The sequence below is a fragment of the Piliocolobus tephrosceles genome, chromosome 13 (assembly GCF_002776525.5).
Source record: "Piliocolobus tephrosceles isolate RC106 chromosome 13, ASM277652v3, whole genome shotgun sequence".
In the NCBI taxonomy this organism is placed as follows: domain Eukaryota; kingdom Metazoa; phylum Chordata; class Mammalia; order Primates; family Cercopithecidae; genus Piliocolobus; species Piliocolobus tephrosceles.
Genome location: NC_045446.1, coordinates 10,742,372 through 10,761,086, shown reverse-complemented (window position 1 = coordinate 10,761,086; position 18,715 = coordinate 10,742,372). Strand labels below are relative to the sequence as shown.

The 18,715-nt window shown below is 39.2% G+C and overlaps 1 protein-coding gene across 1 annotated transcript in view; it reads left to right on the top strand.

The window, feature by feature from the left end:
* The window catches only part of LOC111522424 (solute carrier family 22 member 9-like), a 35,823-nt gene extending 17,626 nt beyond the window's left edge, over positions 1-18,197 (top strand). The window contains 4 exon segments of the mRNA XM_023186528.1: positions 14,852-15,076; positions 16,465-16,573; positions 17,029-17,232; positions 18,137-18,197. Of these exon segments, the coding sequence (XP_023042296.1) occupies positions 14,852-15,076; positions 16,465-16,573; positions 17,029-17,232; positions 18,137-18,197 (599 nt within the window).
* Positions 18,198-18,715: the final 518 nt, after the last annotated feature.

The window sequence follows — 18,715 nt, the reverse complement described above, 5'->3', positions numbered from 1 at the left end:
ATGTCATTTTCTTTCAGATTGAAGAAATCTCTTTGACATTTCTTGTAGGACAGGTCTGGTGGTGATGAAATCCCTCAGTATTTGTTTTTCTAGGAAAGTCTTTATTTCTCCTTCATATTTGAGGCTATTTTTTCGCTGGATATACTACTCTAGGATAAAAGGGTTTTTTCCCCCTTCAACTCTTAAAATATATCATGCTTGTTTCCCCTGGTCTTTAAAATTTCCACTGCAAAGTCTGTTACCAAATGTATAGGAGCTCCACTGCATGTTATTTGTTCCTTTTCTCTTGCTGCTTTTAGAATTTTTTCTTTATCATTGGCTTTTGGGAGTCTGACTATTAAAAATCCTTGAGGAAGTCTCTTTTTTTTGCAACACTTACTGATATATTGCAGTTTAATAAAAACATAGCTTATACAGTTAATTGAGAAAGTATTTTAATACAAACACCGCTTTCACACAAAACCGAATGTTGATATTCTCATTTTTAAAAATTCTTGGTTTTTCTAAAACAGTAAGATGATACCCCAATAAAGATTGCTTCACATTTTCCAGTTTCTTGATGTGTGCATGTCACAAATAAAGATCCAGATTTGTTCTTTTTGCATAGTCTTACTTTGGCCATGCAGGCTCTCTTTTGGTTCCATATGAATTATAGAATTGTTTTTTCTAATTCTGTGAAGAATGATGGTGTTATTTTCATGGGAATTGCATTGGATTTGTAGATTGCTTTTGGCAGTATAGTCATTTTCACAATATTGATTCTACCCATCCATGAACATGGGATGTGTTTCCATTTGTTTGTGTCATTTATGATTTCTTTCAGCAGTGTTTTGTATCTTTTCTTGTAGGGGTCTTTTGCCTCCTTGGTTAGGTTTATTCCTAAGTATTTTAATTTTTTTGCAGTTATTATAAAAGGGGTTGGGTTCTTGATTTGATTCTTCACCTGGTCTCTGTTGGTGTAGAGAAGAGCAACTGATTAGTGTACATTAATTTTGTATCTGGAAACTTTGCTGCATTCTTTTATCAGTTGTAGGAACTTTCTGGAGAAGTCTCTAGTGTTTTCAAGGTAAACAATCATATCATCAACAAACAGTGACAGTTTGACTTTCAGTAATATGCTGAAGAAGAGTGGTGAGAGTGGGCATCTTTGTCTTATTCCAGTTCTCAGAGGGAATGCTTTCAACTTTTCCCCCTTCAGTATTATGTTGGCTGTGGGTTTGTCATAGATGGCTTTTATTACATTGATGTATGTCCTTTGTATGCCAATTTTGCTGAGAGTTTTAATTATAAAAACATGCTGAACTTTGTCAAATGCTTTTCCTGCTGTTAGTCTAATGGGCTTCCCTTTGTGGGTAACTTGATCTTTCTCTCTGGTTGCCCTTAACATTTTTTCCTTGGTGAATATGAAGATTATGTGTCTTGGGGTTATTCTTCTTGAGGGATATCTTTGTGGTGCTCTCTGTATTTCCTGAATTTGAATGTTGGCCTGTCTTTCTAGGTTGGGGAAGTTCTCGTGGATAATATTCTGAAGAGTGTTTTTCAACTTGGTTCCATTCTCCCCATCACTTTCAGCTACACCAAGCAAACGTGGGTTTGGTCTTTTCACATAGTCCCATATTTATTGGAGGCTGTGTTCATTCCTTTTCACTCTTTTTTCTCTAATCTTGTCTTCTTGCTTTATTTCATTAAGTTGATCTTCAATCTCTGATACCCTTTCTTCTGTTTGATCAATTTGGCTATTGATACTTGTATATGCTTCATAAAGTTCTCGTGCTGTGTTTTTCAGTTCCATCAGGTCATTTATATTCTTCTCTAAACTGGTTATTCTAGTTAGCAATTCCTCTAACCTTTTTTCAAGGTTCTTAGCTTGAGATGTGAGGTATCATTCCAGTCATCATGCTATTTGTCACATGTATGACTTGGTTTTTTGTTTTTTCTTTTTCTTTTTTTTTTAATTCTATTTTTGTTTTATAGGTCCTGTGAGATTTAGGCTTTAAAGAGGTTCTATTTTGATGTGTTTCCAGGATTTGTTTCAAGATTTAGAGGTCCTTTTAGCAGTTCTTGTAGGGGTGGCTTGGTAATGGTGAATTCTCTCAGTATTTGTTTATCTGAAAAAGACTATCTTCCCTTCATATGGGATGCTTAGTTTCACTGGATACAAAATTCTTGGCTGATAATTGTTTTGTTTGAGGAGGCTGAAGATGGGACCCCAATCCCTTCTAGACTGTAGGGTTTCTTCTGAGAAATCTTCTGTTAATCTGATAGGTTTTCCCGTATAGGTTACCTGGTGCTTTTGTCTCACAGCTCTTAAGCTTCTTTCCTTCGTCTTAACTTTAGATAACCTGATGACAATGTGCCTAGGTGATTATCTATTTGAGATGAATTTCCCATTAGTTCTTTGTGCTTCTTATATTTGCGTGTCGAGTTCTCTCTAGCAAGGCCAGGGAAGTTTTCCTCAATTATTCCCCCAAATATGTTTTCCAAACTTTTAGATTTCTCTTCTTACTCAGGAACACCAAATATTCTTAGGTTTGGTCATTTCGCATAATCCCAGACTTTTTGGAGGCTTTGTTCATATTTTCTCGTTCTTTATTTACTTATTTATTTATTTATCTTTGTTAGGTTGGGTTAATGTGAAGATCTTGTCTTTGAGCTCTGAATTTCTTTCTTCTACTTGTTCAATTCTATTGCTGAGGCTTTCCAGAGCATTTTGCATTTCTATAAGTGTGTCCAATATTTTCTGAAGTTTCTATTGCTTTTTCTTTAGGCTATCTATTTCCTTGAATATTTCTCCCTTCACTTCTTGTATCATTTTTTAAATTTCCCTGCCTTGGGCTTTGCCTTTCTCTGGTGCCTCCCTGATTAGCTTAATAACTAACCTCTTGAATTCTTTTTCAGGTAAATCAAGAATTTCTTCTTGGTTTGGATCCATTGCTGGTGAGCTAGTGTAATGTTGGGGGTTGTTTAAGAGCCTTGTTTTGTCATTTTACCAGAGTTGGTTTTCTGATTCCTTCTCATTTGGGTAGGTCTAGGGCTAAAAGGCTGTTGTTCAGGTTATTGTGTCCCACGGTGTTCCCTTGATGGAGTGCTCTCTCCCTTTTTCTAGGGATGTGGCTTCCTGAGAGCTGAGCTGCAGTGATTGTTATCTCACTTCTGGGTCTAGCCATCTAACAAGTCTACCAGGCTCCGGAATGGTACTGGGGATTGTCTGCACAGAGTCCTGTGATTTGAACTGTCTATTGGTCTCTTAGCCATGGATACCAGCACCTGTTCCAGTGGAGTTGGCAAGGGGTTGAAATTGACTCTATGCGGGTTTTTAGCTTTGGTGGTTTAATGTTCTATTTTTGTGCTGGTTGGCCTCCTGGCTGGGGGTGGAACTTTCCAGAGAGCATCAACTGTGGAGAGAAACCAGCAGTGAGTGGAGCCCTAGAACTCCCAAGAGTATATGCCTTTTGTCTTCGGAAGTTGGGTAGGGAAAGGCTATCAGGTGGAGGCAGGACTAGGCATGTCTGAGCTCAGACTCTCCTTGGGCGGGTCTTGCTGCAGCTGCTGTTGGGGATAGGGGTGAAGTTCCCAGGTCAAAGGAGTTGTGTATTTAGGAGTATTATGGCTGCCTCTGCTGAGTAATGCAGGTTGTCAGGGAAGTGGGGGAAAGCCGACAGTCACAGGCCTCACCAAGCTCCCACGCAATCCAAAGAGCCAGTCTCACTCCCATTGTGCCCCACTAACAGCACCGAGTCTGTTTTCCAGGCAATGAGTGAGCAGGGCTTTAGAACTTTCCCCAGGCTGCCCACCTCCCAGCTGCAAAAGAAAAGGGCTTTAGTTCTTCCCCTGCCTGTGGAGTCTGCAGGCCAAATTCGCACTCTCTCCCAAGTTCTGACCAGGAGGCTTCACATTCAGTTCAAATTATCACAAAGTTCAGCTGAAGATGTCCTTCTTCCTGTGACATTTCTCTGCCTCTGTCCACAGCCCCCCACAAAGGATCCCTGTAGTGCCAGGCAGGAATGGCCGGCTTGGGGGCCCAGCAAGCTCCCAGGGCCTTCCTGCTGCTTCCTCTACCCCTGTGTTTCTCTCGGCTCTCAATTAACTCAGCTCCAGGTAAGGTCAGAAACCTGTAAACTAGACCTTCAGTTTCCCCAGTGGGGGGTGTGTGTTCAGGGGTGGAGGATCTTCCTTTTCTACTTCTGCAGTTTGGGCACTCATAGTATTTGGGGTATCTCCTGGTTCCTGCAGGAGCAGTCTGCTTCCTTCAAAGGGTCTGTGGGTCTTCTCAGGATTCCCGTTTTGTTCCTGCAGTTGTTCTGGAGCTAAAATTCATGATACAAGCCTCCAAACACTGATCTCCAATTGCATTTTCAACTCCAAAATTTCTGCTTTGTTATTTTTAATTATTTCAATTTCTTTGTTACATTTATCTGATAAAATTCTGATTGATTGTTTTCTCTGTGTTATCTTTAATTTCATAGCTTTTCCTCAAAAGAGCGATTTTGAATTCTCTGTGTGAAAGGTCACATATCTCTGTCTCTGCAGGATTGGTCCCTAGTGCCTTATTTAGTTTACTTAGTGAGATAATGTTTTCTGGATGGTGTTGATGCTTGTGGATGTTCATCAGTGTCTGGGCACTGAAAACTTACGTATTCATTGTAGTCTTCACAGTCTGAGTTTGTTTATACACATATTTCTTGGGAAAAGTTTTCCATGTATGCAAAGGAACTTTGGTGATTTGATCTGTTTTTCATCACTGCAGACATATATTCATTAGGAGAGACCCCAAGAGCAGTAATGCTGCAGTTCTTGCAGACTCACAGATATACCGACATCATGGTCATGGATAACATCCAGAAGAATTATCTGGATTACCAGGCAGATACTTTTGTTCTCTTCCCTTACTTTCTCTGAAATAAATGGGAGTTTTGTCTCTATACTGAGCTGCCTGGAGCTGGGGGAGGAGTGACACATGCACCCCTGTGGCCACCACCACTGGAACTGCACGGCATCAGACCTGAAGCCAGTATAGCACTGGGTATCCCCCAAGGCCCATAGTAATCACTGCCTGGCTACTGCTTAGGTTTGCCCAAGGCCCTAGGGCTCTACAGTCAGCAGGTGTCAAAGCTGGCTAGGTTCATGTTATTCCCTTCATGGTCACAAGTTCCCCACAACCACAGGTGGGTCTATAGATGCTATGCAGCAACCAGGGTCTAGAGTCAGAAACCTTTGAAATCTATCTGGTGTTTTATTCTACTGTGGCTGACCTGGCACCCAAGGCACAAGAGAAAGTCTTTTCCACTCTTCCCACCCTTTTCCATAAGCAGAGGAATCATCTCATGGCCACCACCACTCCAGGTTTATGGTAAGTACTACATCCTTATTGCTGATGTGCACTCAAGGTCTAAGTGTTCTTCAGTCAGCTTGTGGTAAATGCTGCTTCCAAGACTGAGAATTACCTTTCAGGAAAATGGGCTGCCCTTGGCCCAGAGCAGGTCCAAAACTGCCATCCAAGAGCCCAGCCTTGGATTTATGGACCCCAAGACCCCACTTGGTGTTCTATCCTACTGTGGCTGAGTTGGTACCTAAGCTGCAAGACGAAGCCCCCTTTAATCTTGCCTCTTCTTTTTTCAAGTAGAAAGAGTGTCTCCCCTTAATTACCACAGCTGGAAATGTGCCAGGTCACACCTGAAGCCAGCACAATGCAGAGTCTCACCCAAGGCCAATCGAGTGAACTACCTGACCACCACTGATGATTACTGAGGACCCAGGGTTTTTTAGTCAGCAGGTGATGAATCCTGTCAGGCCTGGGTCCTTCTCTTCAAGGCAGTAGGTTCCCTTCTGCCCCTGGAGATATCTGGAGATGTCATCTGGGAGCTATGTCCTGGAATGCAGGCCCCAGGACCCTGTTCTACTGTGGCTGAAATAGTATCCATGTTGCAAGACAAAGTCCTCTTCATTCTTCCCTCTCCTCTCCTCAAGTCAAAGGGAGAATTCTCTCCTGGAGCTGCAAGCTGCTGGGCTCTCACTGGATCACAGGTCCCCCGAGTTCACTGACCCCAGGCCCAGCACAGCACCAGGGTTTGCCTAGGAATAGCAGTCCTTGTAGCCAAGACTGTCTTTTAAGTTTATTTAAGACCCCGTAGACCTTTAGTCCATGATGGTGAGGCTTGCCAGAACCCAGATTCTGACCACTGGGATGGGCAATTCCCCTCTGGCTAGGGCTGGTCTAAATGCTCCCTCCATGGTTGCTGGCTGAGTTCTGTCTGGTGCTGCTTTCCTCTGTGACAGGGCAGCACTGAGTTCCAATGCAAAGTCCCACAGTAACTGTGCTCTCTATCCCCTAAGCACACGAAGATTCTCTGCACCAGGCAGCCACTGCTGGGAGATGGGCAGGGTTGGCATTGGCAATTCAAGACAGTCTTTCCTACCCTCTTCAGTGCCTCTTTCAGTGATATGAAATTAAAACCAAGTACTGTGATCTCCCACCTTATTTTTGGCTCTTATGAAGCTGCTTTTTGTGTGTAGATAATTGTTAAATTTTCTGTTCCTGTGGGAAAGATGACCTGAGAGGCTTCTACTCAGCCATCTTGCTCCTCCTCCTCATTCTGTGTTATTATTTCTTCAAATAAACTTTCTACTTCAGCGTATGCATCCGTATTAAGGCAAATAATTTAGACTTTAAAATACTTTATCATAAGGTATTTTTGCAGGCCTCATATGAACCACAAAGCAAAAAATCTCTAATAGACACATCAAAATGAAAAGCAAGAAATTAAAACATACTACCACACAAAGTCACTTACACACAAAAAAGAAAGGAAGAAGGTATAGAGAGGACTTACAAAGTAACCGCAAAACAAACAACAAAATGGCAGTTATAAATTCTTACTTATTAATTGCATTGAATGTACATGGACTAAATTCTCCAATTAAAAGACATGGAGTAGCTAAATGGGTTAAAAAACAAGGCCCAACTCTAAGTTCCTACAGGTAATGTACTTCGCCTGTAAAATCACACCTGCACTAGAAATGAATGGCTGGAAAAAGATAGTCCATGCAAAGAGGTCAAAAAAGAGCAGGAGCTGCTATGGTGATATCAAATAAAATAGATTTCACATCAATACTGTAAAAACAGACAGAGGAGATCATTATATAATGATAAAGGGGTCAATTCAGTAAGAATATATAAAAATTGCAAATGTATGTGTTATCAACATGGGAACACCTAGATATATAAAGTAAATATTACTAGAACTAAAGAAAGAGACAGACCCCAGTACAAAAATAGTTGGGAATTTCAACAACCAACATTCTGCATTGATAAGTTCCTCTAGGTGGAAAATAAAAAATGAAGCATTGGACTTTACTTTCATGATAGATGAAATGGGCTTAATAAACACTTATAGAACATTTTACTCAACAAATACAGGATGTACATTCTTCTCATCAGCACGTGCAACATTCTTTAGATAGACCATGTTAGAACAAAAAACTTCCCAGGAAATTTTAAAGTTTCAGTCATATCAAGTTACCTTTTCTGATCACATTGGAATAAAACAATAACAAAAGGAACTTTGAAAAATATACAAATACCTGAAAATTAAACAATATGCTCCTAAATGACAAATGGGTCAATCAAGAAATTAAGAAGAAAATTAAAAATTTCTTGAACCAAATGAAAATGGAAACACAATATACCAAACCTTTGAGATATGACAAAAGAAGCAGTAACAGGTATGTTTATAGAAATAAACACCTACCTCAGAACAGTAGAAAAACTTCAAATAGCCTAGGATGCATCTTAAAGAAGTAGACCTACAAAAACAAATGAAACCCAAAATTAGTAGCAGGAAAGAAATAATAAAGATCAGTGCAAGAAATAAATGAAATTGACACAAAAAATACAAAAGTCGAAAGTTGTTTTGTGAAAAATAAACAACATCAACAAACCTTTATGCAAACTAAGAAAAAAATAGAAAAAACAAAAATAAATCAAATTGATGATAAAAAAGAGACATTACAACTGACATAACAGAAATTCAGTGGATCATTAGAGACTATTATGAGCAATTTTATGCCAATAAATGGAAAACCCTAGAAGAGGTGGATAAATTTTTTTGACACATAGAACATTGATTGAACCAAGCTGACACATTAAGAAATACAAACCATGAACAAAGCAATAACCAGCAGCAAGATACCAGCAGTAATAAAAAGTCCCCCATCAAAGAACAATCTAGAACCTGATAGCTTCAGAACAACTGAATTCTACCAAACATTTAAAGAACTCATGCCTATTGTACTCAAACTATTTGAGAAAATAAATGAGGGGGGAATACTTCCAAACTCATTTCACAAGGCCAGCATTACCCTGATGCCAAAACCAGAAACAAACACACACAAAAAAGAAAACATCACTGATGAACATACGTGTAAAAATCTTCCACAAAATAGTAGCAAACAAAACTTTAAAACACATTAAAGAGATCATTCATCACGATCAACTGTGATTCATCCCAGGGATGCAAGAATGGTTCTGCATAGGCAAGTCCATAAACATAAAACATAATGTTAGTAGAATCAATGTTATATAATCATTTCAACAGATGCCAAAAGCAACTGATAAAATTCAAATTCTCTTTATGATAAAAGCTCTCAACAAACTGAGCATAAAAGGAAAATACCTCAAAACAATAAGGTCATATGTAATAAACCCACAGCTAGCATCATAGAGAATTGGGAAAAAAATGAAAGCTCTACTTCTAAGATCATGTAAAAGACAAGTATGCCCACGTTCACCACTTTTACTCAATATAGTAGTGGAAGTCCTACCCAGAGCAACTAGGCAAGAGAAGAAAATAAAGGGAATCCATATTGGAAAGGAAGAAATCAAAATGTCCTCATTTGCATATGATATGATTTTATACTTACAAAAACCTAAAGACTCTCTCAAAAATCTATCTGAATAAACAAAAAATTCAGTAAAGTTGCAGGATAAAAAATCAACATAAAACATAATTAACATAACTATATTTCAATAAAGAACAATCTGAAAAACAAATTAAGAAAACAATCTCGGCCGGGCACGGTGGCTCAAGCCTATAATCCCAGCACTTTGGGAGGCTGAGACGGGCGGATCACAAGGTCAGGAGACCATCCTGGCTAATACGGTGAAACCCCGTCTCTACTTAAAAAAAAAAATACATAAAACTAGCCGGGCGAGGTGGCGGACGCCTGTAGTCCCAGCTACTCGGGAGGCTGAGGCAGGAGAATGGCGTAAAACCCGGGGGAGACGGAGCTTGCAGTGAGCTGAGATCCGGCCACTGCACTCCAGCCTGGGCGACAGAGGAGACTCCGTCTCAAAAAAAAAAAAAAGAAAGAAAGAAAGCAATCTCATTTGTAATTCGTTACAAAAAGTAAAATACCCAGTAATAAACTACACCAAAGAAATGAAAGATTTCTACAATGAAAACAATAAAACATTGATGAAACAAATTGAAGCTGATACAAAAAATAGAGAGACATCCCGTGTGCATGGATTAGAAGAATCAATATTGTTAAAATGTCCCTATTACCCAAAGCAATCTACAGATTCAGTGCAATCTCTATCAAAATACCAATGACATTCTTCACAGAATTTTTTTTAGTCCTAAAATTTATACAAAATCAAAAAAGACCCATAAAGCCAAAGAAATCCTAAGCAAAAAGAACAAAGCTGAGGTGGCTGAGCTAATTTGCATTCCCACCAGCAGTTTATTAGTGTTCCCTTTTCTCCACAACCTCAACAGCATTGTTAATTTTTGACTTTTTAATAACAGCCATTCTGACTGGTGTGAGATGCTATCTCATTATTGTTTTGATTTGTATTTCTCAAATGATTAGTGATATTATAAGTTTTTTTATATGCTTGTTGGCCATGTGTATGTCTTCTCTGGAGAACTGTCAGTTCATGTCCTTTGCCCATTTTTAATGGGTTTGTTTGTTCGTTTGTTTGTTTTTTGATTGTTGCTTTGAGTCCCTTATAGATTCCAAACATTAGACCTTTGTCAAATGCATAACCCACAAATATTTTTTCCCATTCTGTAGGTTGTCTGTTTACTCTGGTGTTAGCTTTCTTTGCTGTTCAGACACTCCTTGGTTTAATTAGTTCCCGCTTTTCAATTTTTGGTTTTGTGGCAATTGCTTTATGGAGTCTTTATCATAAAATCTTTGCAAGGACTGATGTCCAGCGTGGTATTTCCTCTTTTCTTCTGTGTTTTTAACACTTTTACATCTTACATTTAAGTCTTTAATCCATCTTGAGTTGAATTTTGTATATGGTCAAAGGAAGGGATCTAGTTTCAAAATTTTGCATATGGCTAGCCAGTTATCCAAGCACCGTTTATTGAATAGGGAGTCTTTCCCCGTTGCTTACTTTTTTCAGCTTTGTTGAAGATCAGGCAGTTGTAGGTATGTGGCTTTATTTCTGGGTTATCTAATTAATGTGTTGCATTGGTCTATGTATCTGCGGTTGTGCCAGTATCATGCTGTTTTCAATACTGTAGCCTTGTTGTGTAGTTTGAAATCAGGTAGTGTGATGCCTCTCACTCTGTCCCTTTTGCTTAGGATTGATTTGGCTATTTGGGCTCCACTGCAATATTTACCCATGTAACAAACCTACAGGTGTACCCTGAACCTAAAATGAAAGTTGAAAAAAATAATAATAAAGTTTTTAACTAAATATAAAATTATGTTTTAAAAAATCACATAATTAGTAAACGGTACATTCAGAACTTGAACACTAATCTGACATTAAATCTTGCACTTATAGCCATTATACCATATTACTTTCCTTTTACACTATACTGTCTTCACTCAATATGTAATTATTTTGGAAATTAAGTACACTAAAATTCCCATAAACACTGACATTTTTAGAATATTTGTATGTTTGCTCACATTTCACCATTTTTTGAAGTTCACACATGTACATGCTCATCAACTTATGTTTCAGCTTCCCTGAAGGAAGATTTAAGAAGAAAAACACTGTCCAAAATATATCAATACAAAAGATTGTTATAAAAAGTCAATGACTTATAATTGACAATGGGATAAATGGACAGATTCTAAGAATTTCAGACTATTAAATGAAATTAATATAGTCAGAAGACTAAAAACCAAATAAATATATAAAAGCAAAAAAGAATTCCATATTAATACATTTTCTAATTAAATTATCAAAGAAAATAGAGAATTTTGAAAGCAGCAAGATAAAGTAACTTGTTGCATACTAAGAGAACGTCCTCCATAAGACAATTGGGGGATGGCAGATTTCTGCAGAAACCTTGTAGGCCAACAGAGAGTGGGATGATATGTTCAGAGAGATGAAAAAATAAAATGCTAACAAAAATCAATGTATCTTGCACACCATCCCTCAATAATGAAAAGAAATACTTTCCCACACAAACAAAAGTTGAGTGAGTCTGTCAGCACCCTACCTCCATTATTATTATTTCCAAAGGGAAACCTTGAACTTTAAAAAATGGCACTAAAGAGCAGCATGAGAGCCTATGAATGTATAAAGCTCACTGATAAATGACTAATATGAAAAGTCCAGTACTAATATTATACTCAACGGAATCAACCCAAATGTCCATCTGTGACAGACTGGATTAAGAAAATGTGGCACATATACACCATGGAATACTATGCAGCCATAAAAAAGGATGAGTTTGCGTCCTTTGTAGGGACATGGATGCAGCTGGAAACCATCATTCTTAGCAAACTATCACAAGAACAGAAAACCAAACACCGCATGTTCTCACTCATAGGTGGGAACTGAACAATGAGATCACTTGGACTCAGGAAGGGGAACATCACACACCAGGGCCTATCATGGGGAGGGGGGAGGGGGGAGGGAATTGCATTGGGAGTTATACCTGATATAAATGATGAATTGATGGGTGCTGACTAGTTGATGGGTGCAGCACACCAATATGGCACAATTATACATATGTAACAAACCTGCACGTTATGCACATGTACCCTAGAACTTAAAGTATAAAAAATAAATAAATAAATAAAAAACTGAAAACTCTTCCTTTAAGATCAAGAACAAGATAAGGATTCTACTCTCACCACTTCTATTCAGTATAGTACTTGAAATCCTAACAAGAGCAATTAGGGAAGAAAAAGAGATAAAAAGATAAGAAAAGGATATAAAATATGAAGTGTTTTATGGAGGATTAAACACATAAAAAATGAAATAGTATCTTATACCTATTAGGATTATCATTATCAAAAATAAATAAACAAGAAATAAGAAGTGTTCAAAGGATATGGGGAAATTGGAACCCTTGTATACTGTTGGTGGCCATATAAAATGCTACGCCCACCATGAAGACACTGTGGAGGTTAGAACTACCATACGATTCGGTATTCTCACTTATGGGATCTCAATTCTTCAAAAAAAGAATTGATTTGCACTCCCATATGTTCATTGTAGCATTATTCACAATTGCCAAGATATGGAAGCTACTTAACTATTGATTTACATATGAATGAATAAGCAAACTATGTTATATACATATGATGGAATATTAGCCTCAAAAAAGAAAGAAAAAGGTCATACCCAACAGGTATGAACCTTGGGCTAGCACAGAAGAACAAACACTGTCTGATTTCACTTATATGAGATATCTAAAAAAGTCAACACATAGAAGCAGAAAGTAGAATGGTGGTTTGCTGGGACAGGGGCAGAGGGGAATAGGGAGTTTGTCATTTAAGGGCATAAAGTATCAGTTATGCAAGATGCAAATGTCTCGGAAATCTGCTGTTCAACATTATGCTTACAGTGAATACTAGACTGTACCTAAAAATTTGTTAAGTAGGTAAATCTCATGTTATGTATTTTTATCACAATATTTTAAAAATAAATAAGTGTTTTGAGAGCCCCTAGCTAAATTCAGATTTCAGTACCAGAGTGGTTAAAAACCCTGCCCTAAAAAGGAAAGGAATGGGAGCTGGATGTAGGGGTTTACAGTGCTCACACAACACTTTTCCTTCAGTGGATGGCCTGATGCCCAGTTGTTAGACCCGTGACCAGGGGAACCTTCACACAGGAAGCTTGTTTATACTGGCAGATGCCCTTGGGGCTCTTGTCTGACCCACATCCAGTTTATGTCTGCCTGACCGTTGCTCTGGCTCTGGTTGCCTGACATTGTGTTCTCACTGCAGACCTAGGGAAAACCCAGCCTGAAACAGCCCCTAATTTTTCAGACAGAAAGCATAAATTCAGTACACCGCCACAAGAGGAAACAAATTCAGAGACGTCTACTTACAGATCCTGGGAAAGGAGAGAATAATGAATTGGGAGGGCAGTGTTCTGTCCCCGGGTCAGATGAGGTGGAAATGAAGAAACTGGCAGAGAGACCAAAATCTCAGAAATCACCACTAAAGAACTTGTCCATGTAACCAAACACCACCTGCTCCCCAAAAGCTATTGAAATAACAATAATAATAGTAATAAAAGGAATACATGGCAACTAGCAGTTTATATAAGGAAATGAGGTGTGGGTCACTTCCTTAAAGTTTGCAGGCAAATGCCTGAATAGTTCATTCAAAGGAAGCAACAGGAAAACAGGGAACCCAGTCAGCTAGGCAGGAGAGATGCCTCTAAGTTATCTCTGGCATCTGGCTTGAGCCATTTGGAAGTGGTGTAAGAACTAGAAACTGTGTCAAGGGTGACTAAGCCATGCTGTGGTGTGAGAAAGTTAAACTTGTAATCAAAATGAATGATGAGACAACATAAAATCGTAAGAATTTCCTCCAATAAGATACGTACGTATACTGAATACATAATAAAAGTTATTGACTCCTTTCTATGCTAATAAACAAAACCATCATCAGGTTATATGCCATTAAACATAAGTAATATAAAGATAGGCTTCCTTGTTCCATTCTGGATTTACTACACAGGACCACCTACACAGTGAATGCTGTGGATATACAATCTGTCACTCAATAAGTCGTACATTTTAGTGACGTTTCTGATTGTAATGGAGGTAAATGGACATTTCAGCCCCTGAGGTACTCACTGGGAGTTTGACTAATATTTGTACATTTTTACTCTTAATTTTATGGTCCTCAGAATAGTGAATTGTCTTGCAGTGGTTTTTGTTGTCATGTGAGCAAATTGGCTTTAGAATACTAATAAAAGCAATTAGTTATAATAAATAAATAAATAAATAAATCCCAGGCCCTGTAGTTTAATCATCCATAAAACACTTGCTGTCTTCCAAAAAATTAATGACAATTATGACCATCATGATCTTACCATCATTTTATGGTAATTTAAAAATCAGCATATTGTGGTATCTTCAGTTCTCTTTGACGCTTATTTTAGCTTTGAGAGACAGAGCTTGGTGGTTGAAATGTGAGTTTGAGACTTGGTGTGCTTTTGCGGAGGAATATGGCAGCATTTTCAAATGGAACTTTCTTCCCACACCTTTGGTCATCATCTTTATAGGTAGTATAATACTTTTCTCTCATTTTTATCAAATAGAAGCTACCAAAGGTACCTTTGAAAACTCTTCAGAAATTATCCTGCTTCATAAGATGCAGTCTGTATCCCTTTCTGAACATATTTAAGCATCTAACTTCCAGCCTCTTGTCTAGTATTAATAACTTCTTCACAAAGAGTTCCATAATGTTATCATTGTCACTTAATAGGTTTTTTAAAATCACGTTGCAAGAAAATATTTCACGAAATAGACCCAGCCTTTATACTTTAATAATCCCTAGCTGCCTGGGCCAATATTATTCTCATTTGTAGGATGTAGGCTGCACAGATTATAATATGTGCCTTTCCTTTTTAATCACCACGGATTTGCAAACTTCATGGCCTATTTTGGCCTTAATCTCAACGTCCAGCATCTGGGGAACAATGTTGCAGACTCTCTTCTGTTGCAGACTCTCTTTGGTGGAGTCATCCTCTCGGCCAATTGTGTTGCACTTTGGGCACTGAAATACATGAACCGTCGAGCAAGCCAGATGCTTCTCATGTTCCTACTGGCAATCTGCCTTCTGGCCATCGTACTTGTGCCACAAGGTGAGAAAAGATCACAGGTGGAAGAAAGAATATGCCTTTCCCTCTTTTCTCAGGGATTGTACTGGTCACACCTATCTGAAGCCAAAAGGAAAGGGAGAATGGGGTTCTCAGGATTTCCTGACAACAATCTGGGGATCTGGGACAGAGTCTGCCACAAGTTGCTGGAAAACGAGTCACAGATGAGGAAAGGTTGGCTCTATTATATGGTTGTCCTCATCATATTCAAGAAATACTAAGAAACTGAAGCCATTTATTTCTGACGGTTTCTCTACAACAGCAATCACTTACTTACTCTTTGGCCGATCAAACTTTAAATGAGTATAAGGTATAGGCTTTGTCATTGTTTCCCAACATGAGGACATAATACTGCTACTTCCTCTGTCCGGGCTTTTTCTTATTACTACAGCTTTAGTGACAAAGTACTCCCTAATTCCCATGTATCTACTTGTGGGCCTTGTATTAGGTCACCTGAACTACAATCCTGGTTTAGGGGAGTCATCTTGACTTCAAGGGAACAAAAGTGCCCCATCTTTATGTAAAGAACTGTACAGTAGAAATGAAGAAACTGTCAGTTAATAGCCTCTTGTAGATTCTATTTTAAGAAATTAACTGATCATATGTAATAAGTAAGGGAACCCAGGTGGCCACCAGTCTTCACCTAACTCTTAGTGTAGTAATGTATTTAACAGGATCCCAGATTGGTGTGCTCCGCTCCCCTTCTTGAATGCCAGCAATGATCCAAGTGTGCTACAAAGCAACAGAACCCTCCAGTGTCCTGAGGCTATTACAGGATTTCTTCAGCTGGATAGAAACAAGACTCTGAAACTTCCCTTCAGTGCTTTCTAAAGTCTGACTTTTTTTCCTCTTTTCGAGGTCCTTATTCCTGATCCTTAAAACATTGATACTGTCTAGCTTCTCTCCTAACGTAGAACTCCTGATCTTTTATGACTGTCTTCTGCAACCCTAGCCCCATGTGAATACTGTGTATGTACCTAGGTTTTAAAGTCCAGGAGAACATGGATGGGTCTTACACTCCCAAGTATTGCACACATGACAGTTCTACCAGGCAGGCAGAGGAGTCCCTGGACAGAATAAATGAAAAAACATTCAGCTCAACTTACATGCCTCTCTCTTGCTATGGCGTATCTCTGATATATAGTGAGAAGTGAAGTAATAGCTCAGATCCTTTTTATTCACTGTTTAAGCCTCAAGGGGAAGATAAATCACGTTTCTCAGCTATCAGCACATTCTTTGCCTCTATGCAGTTTCCCTGCAGTACATTTTAACCTTGCAAACACCTCCAATACAGTCCTTTTCACTTCTAGCTTGGGGGATGCTGATTCCTTCAGCTCAAATTTCCTAAGACCTTGTGTTCTTCCTTTCTCCAGAAATGCAGATGCTGCGTGAGGTTTTGGCAACACTGGGTTTAGGAGCGTCTTCTCTTGCCAATACCCTTGCTTTTGCCCATGGAAATGAAGTAATTCCCACCATAATCAGGTACAAAACCTTATGTATGCCCTGTCAGGTTCAAAATGGACCTTTCTCAGATAATTGACACTTTTTGTGGGAAGAAATCTAAGACTGGTTAGTTAAGAAAGTAAATTGTAACAGTCATAAACACAAATAATTATAGACCAACTTTATCTCAAGCTGACTTTTCGCCACTGTGTTAAGTCCTTTGATGTATTAGAGCATCCCACACAACCTTCTGAGCCACCTGAGAGGTCGGTGCTAAGGATAGCAGTATTTCCTAAATGATGAAAATGCATCTAATGCACTTGTGACCTGAAAATTTAATTGCTAGCAAATAAAAGTGAAAATTTCAAACACAGGAGTATTTCATCACCTCTGTGTGTCTAAATGTTTCCCCGTAATTAGAGCAAAATGATAATCCACAAATTGCCTGTGTGAATTTTTAACAGATATTCTTGTATTGCTGTTTCCACTCAAAGGGCAAGAGCTATGGGAATCAATGCAACCTTTGCTAATATTGCAGGAGCCCTGGCTCCCCTCATGATCATCCTAAGTGTATATTCTCCACCCCTGCCCTGGATCATCTATGGAGTCTTCCCCTTCATCTCTGGCTTTGCTTTCCTCCTCCTTCCTGAAACCAGGAACAAGCCTCTGTTTGACACCATCCAGGATGAGAAAAATGAGTGAGTAAATAGCCCAGTTGCCCCTCAGAGGATCTGTGTGCTATTGGTCTGTGCGGAGGAAGGCAAAATACCATTTAGGGCCACTGTCCTCCCAAAAGGCATAGACTGAGGATTTTCCCATGTAATCAGTGCCTTAGGTCTAGGTACAGCCTCATGCCTTCCCACAGTGACCTCAGACATCCCCTGAGGCTCTCCAGATCACACAGACCAGCTCTGCCCAGCTTGTCAAAGGTTTGTAGTGAAGCAACCAAAATTAGGTCTCCTCTTCCCTCCCTGCCCTAGTGTGATATGCACACTCTTGAAGGTATTTTACAAACATGCAGAGATCCAAACGCCAGATTTTCATCCCTGGGGAACCCGCAAGCCAATGGATGTCTATAGCTGTCTGAGACTGCCGGTGCTTACAGGCCTGACTACTAGGCCACTGAAGAGTCTGCGGATGCGGGGATAGCCAATCTTTTGGCTTCCCTGGGCTACAATGGAATAAGAATTGTCTTGGGCCACACGTGAAATACACTAACACTAATAGTATCTGATGAGTTAAAAAAAATCACAAAAATATCTCATAATGTTTTAAGAAAGTTTACGAATTTGTATTGGGCCACATTCGAAGCCATCCTGGGCCACAAGCAGCCTGTGGGCCATGGGCTGGACAAGCTTGTACCAGGTGTCCAAGGATGACAAGTAGAAGGTATCTAAGCTGCCTTCCCAGATCCTAATCTGGGAGCTTCATCTTTTACTTCACAAGGTTCACTCAGTCCCTTGGGGACAGAGATATGGTTTTTACCAAAGCTAATGGACAAAGAATCAACATGCCCTAAAGAATGCAGGACTTATATGCTTAGTCCATGTCTTTTCATTTTTGTGATTTTTTTGTTTGTTGGTTTCTTTGTGTTTGTTCCAGGAGAAAAGACTCCAGAGAACCAAAGCAGGAGGGTCCCAGCATGAAAGTAACACAGTTTTAAGGAATTCCAGGAGCTGACTGCTCATCAACGAGCCAGATGAAGGGAACAATCAGGACTGTTCCTAGACACTAGCAAAATCTAGAAAATAAATAACAAGGCTGGGCGCGGTGGCTCACACCTGTAATTCCAGCACTTTGGGAGGCCAAGGCGGGCAGATCACAAGGTCAGGAGATCGAGACCACCCTGGACAACATGGTGAAACCCCGTCTCTACTAAAATAAAATACAAAACTTAGCTGGGCATAGTGGCACATGCCTTTAATTCCAGCTACTTGGGAGACTGAGGCAGGAGAATCACTTGAACCCGGGAGGCGGAAATTGCAATGAGCCAAGATCGGGCCACTGCACTCCAGCCTAGTGACACAGCGAGATGCTGTCTCAAAAAGAAAGAAAGAAAGAAAGAAAGAGAAATTAAAATAAATAACAAGATATAGTGAATAAGTAGATTCACTTCACAATTGTGGTACTAAATAACTAAATATAAGCTATCTACAAATAATCATAGGAAAAGTTTGAAGA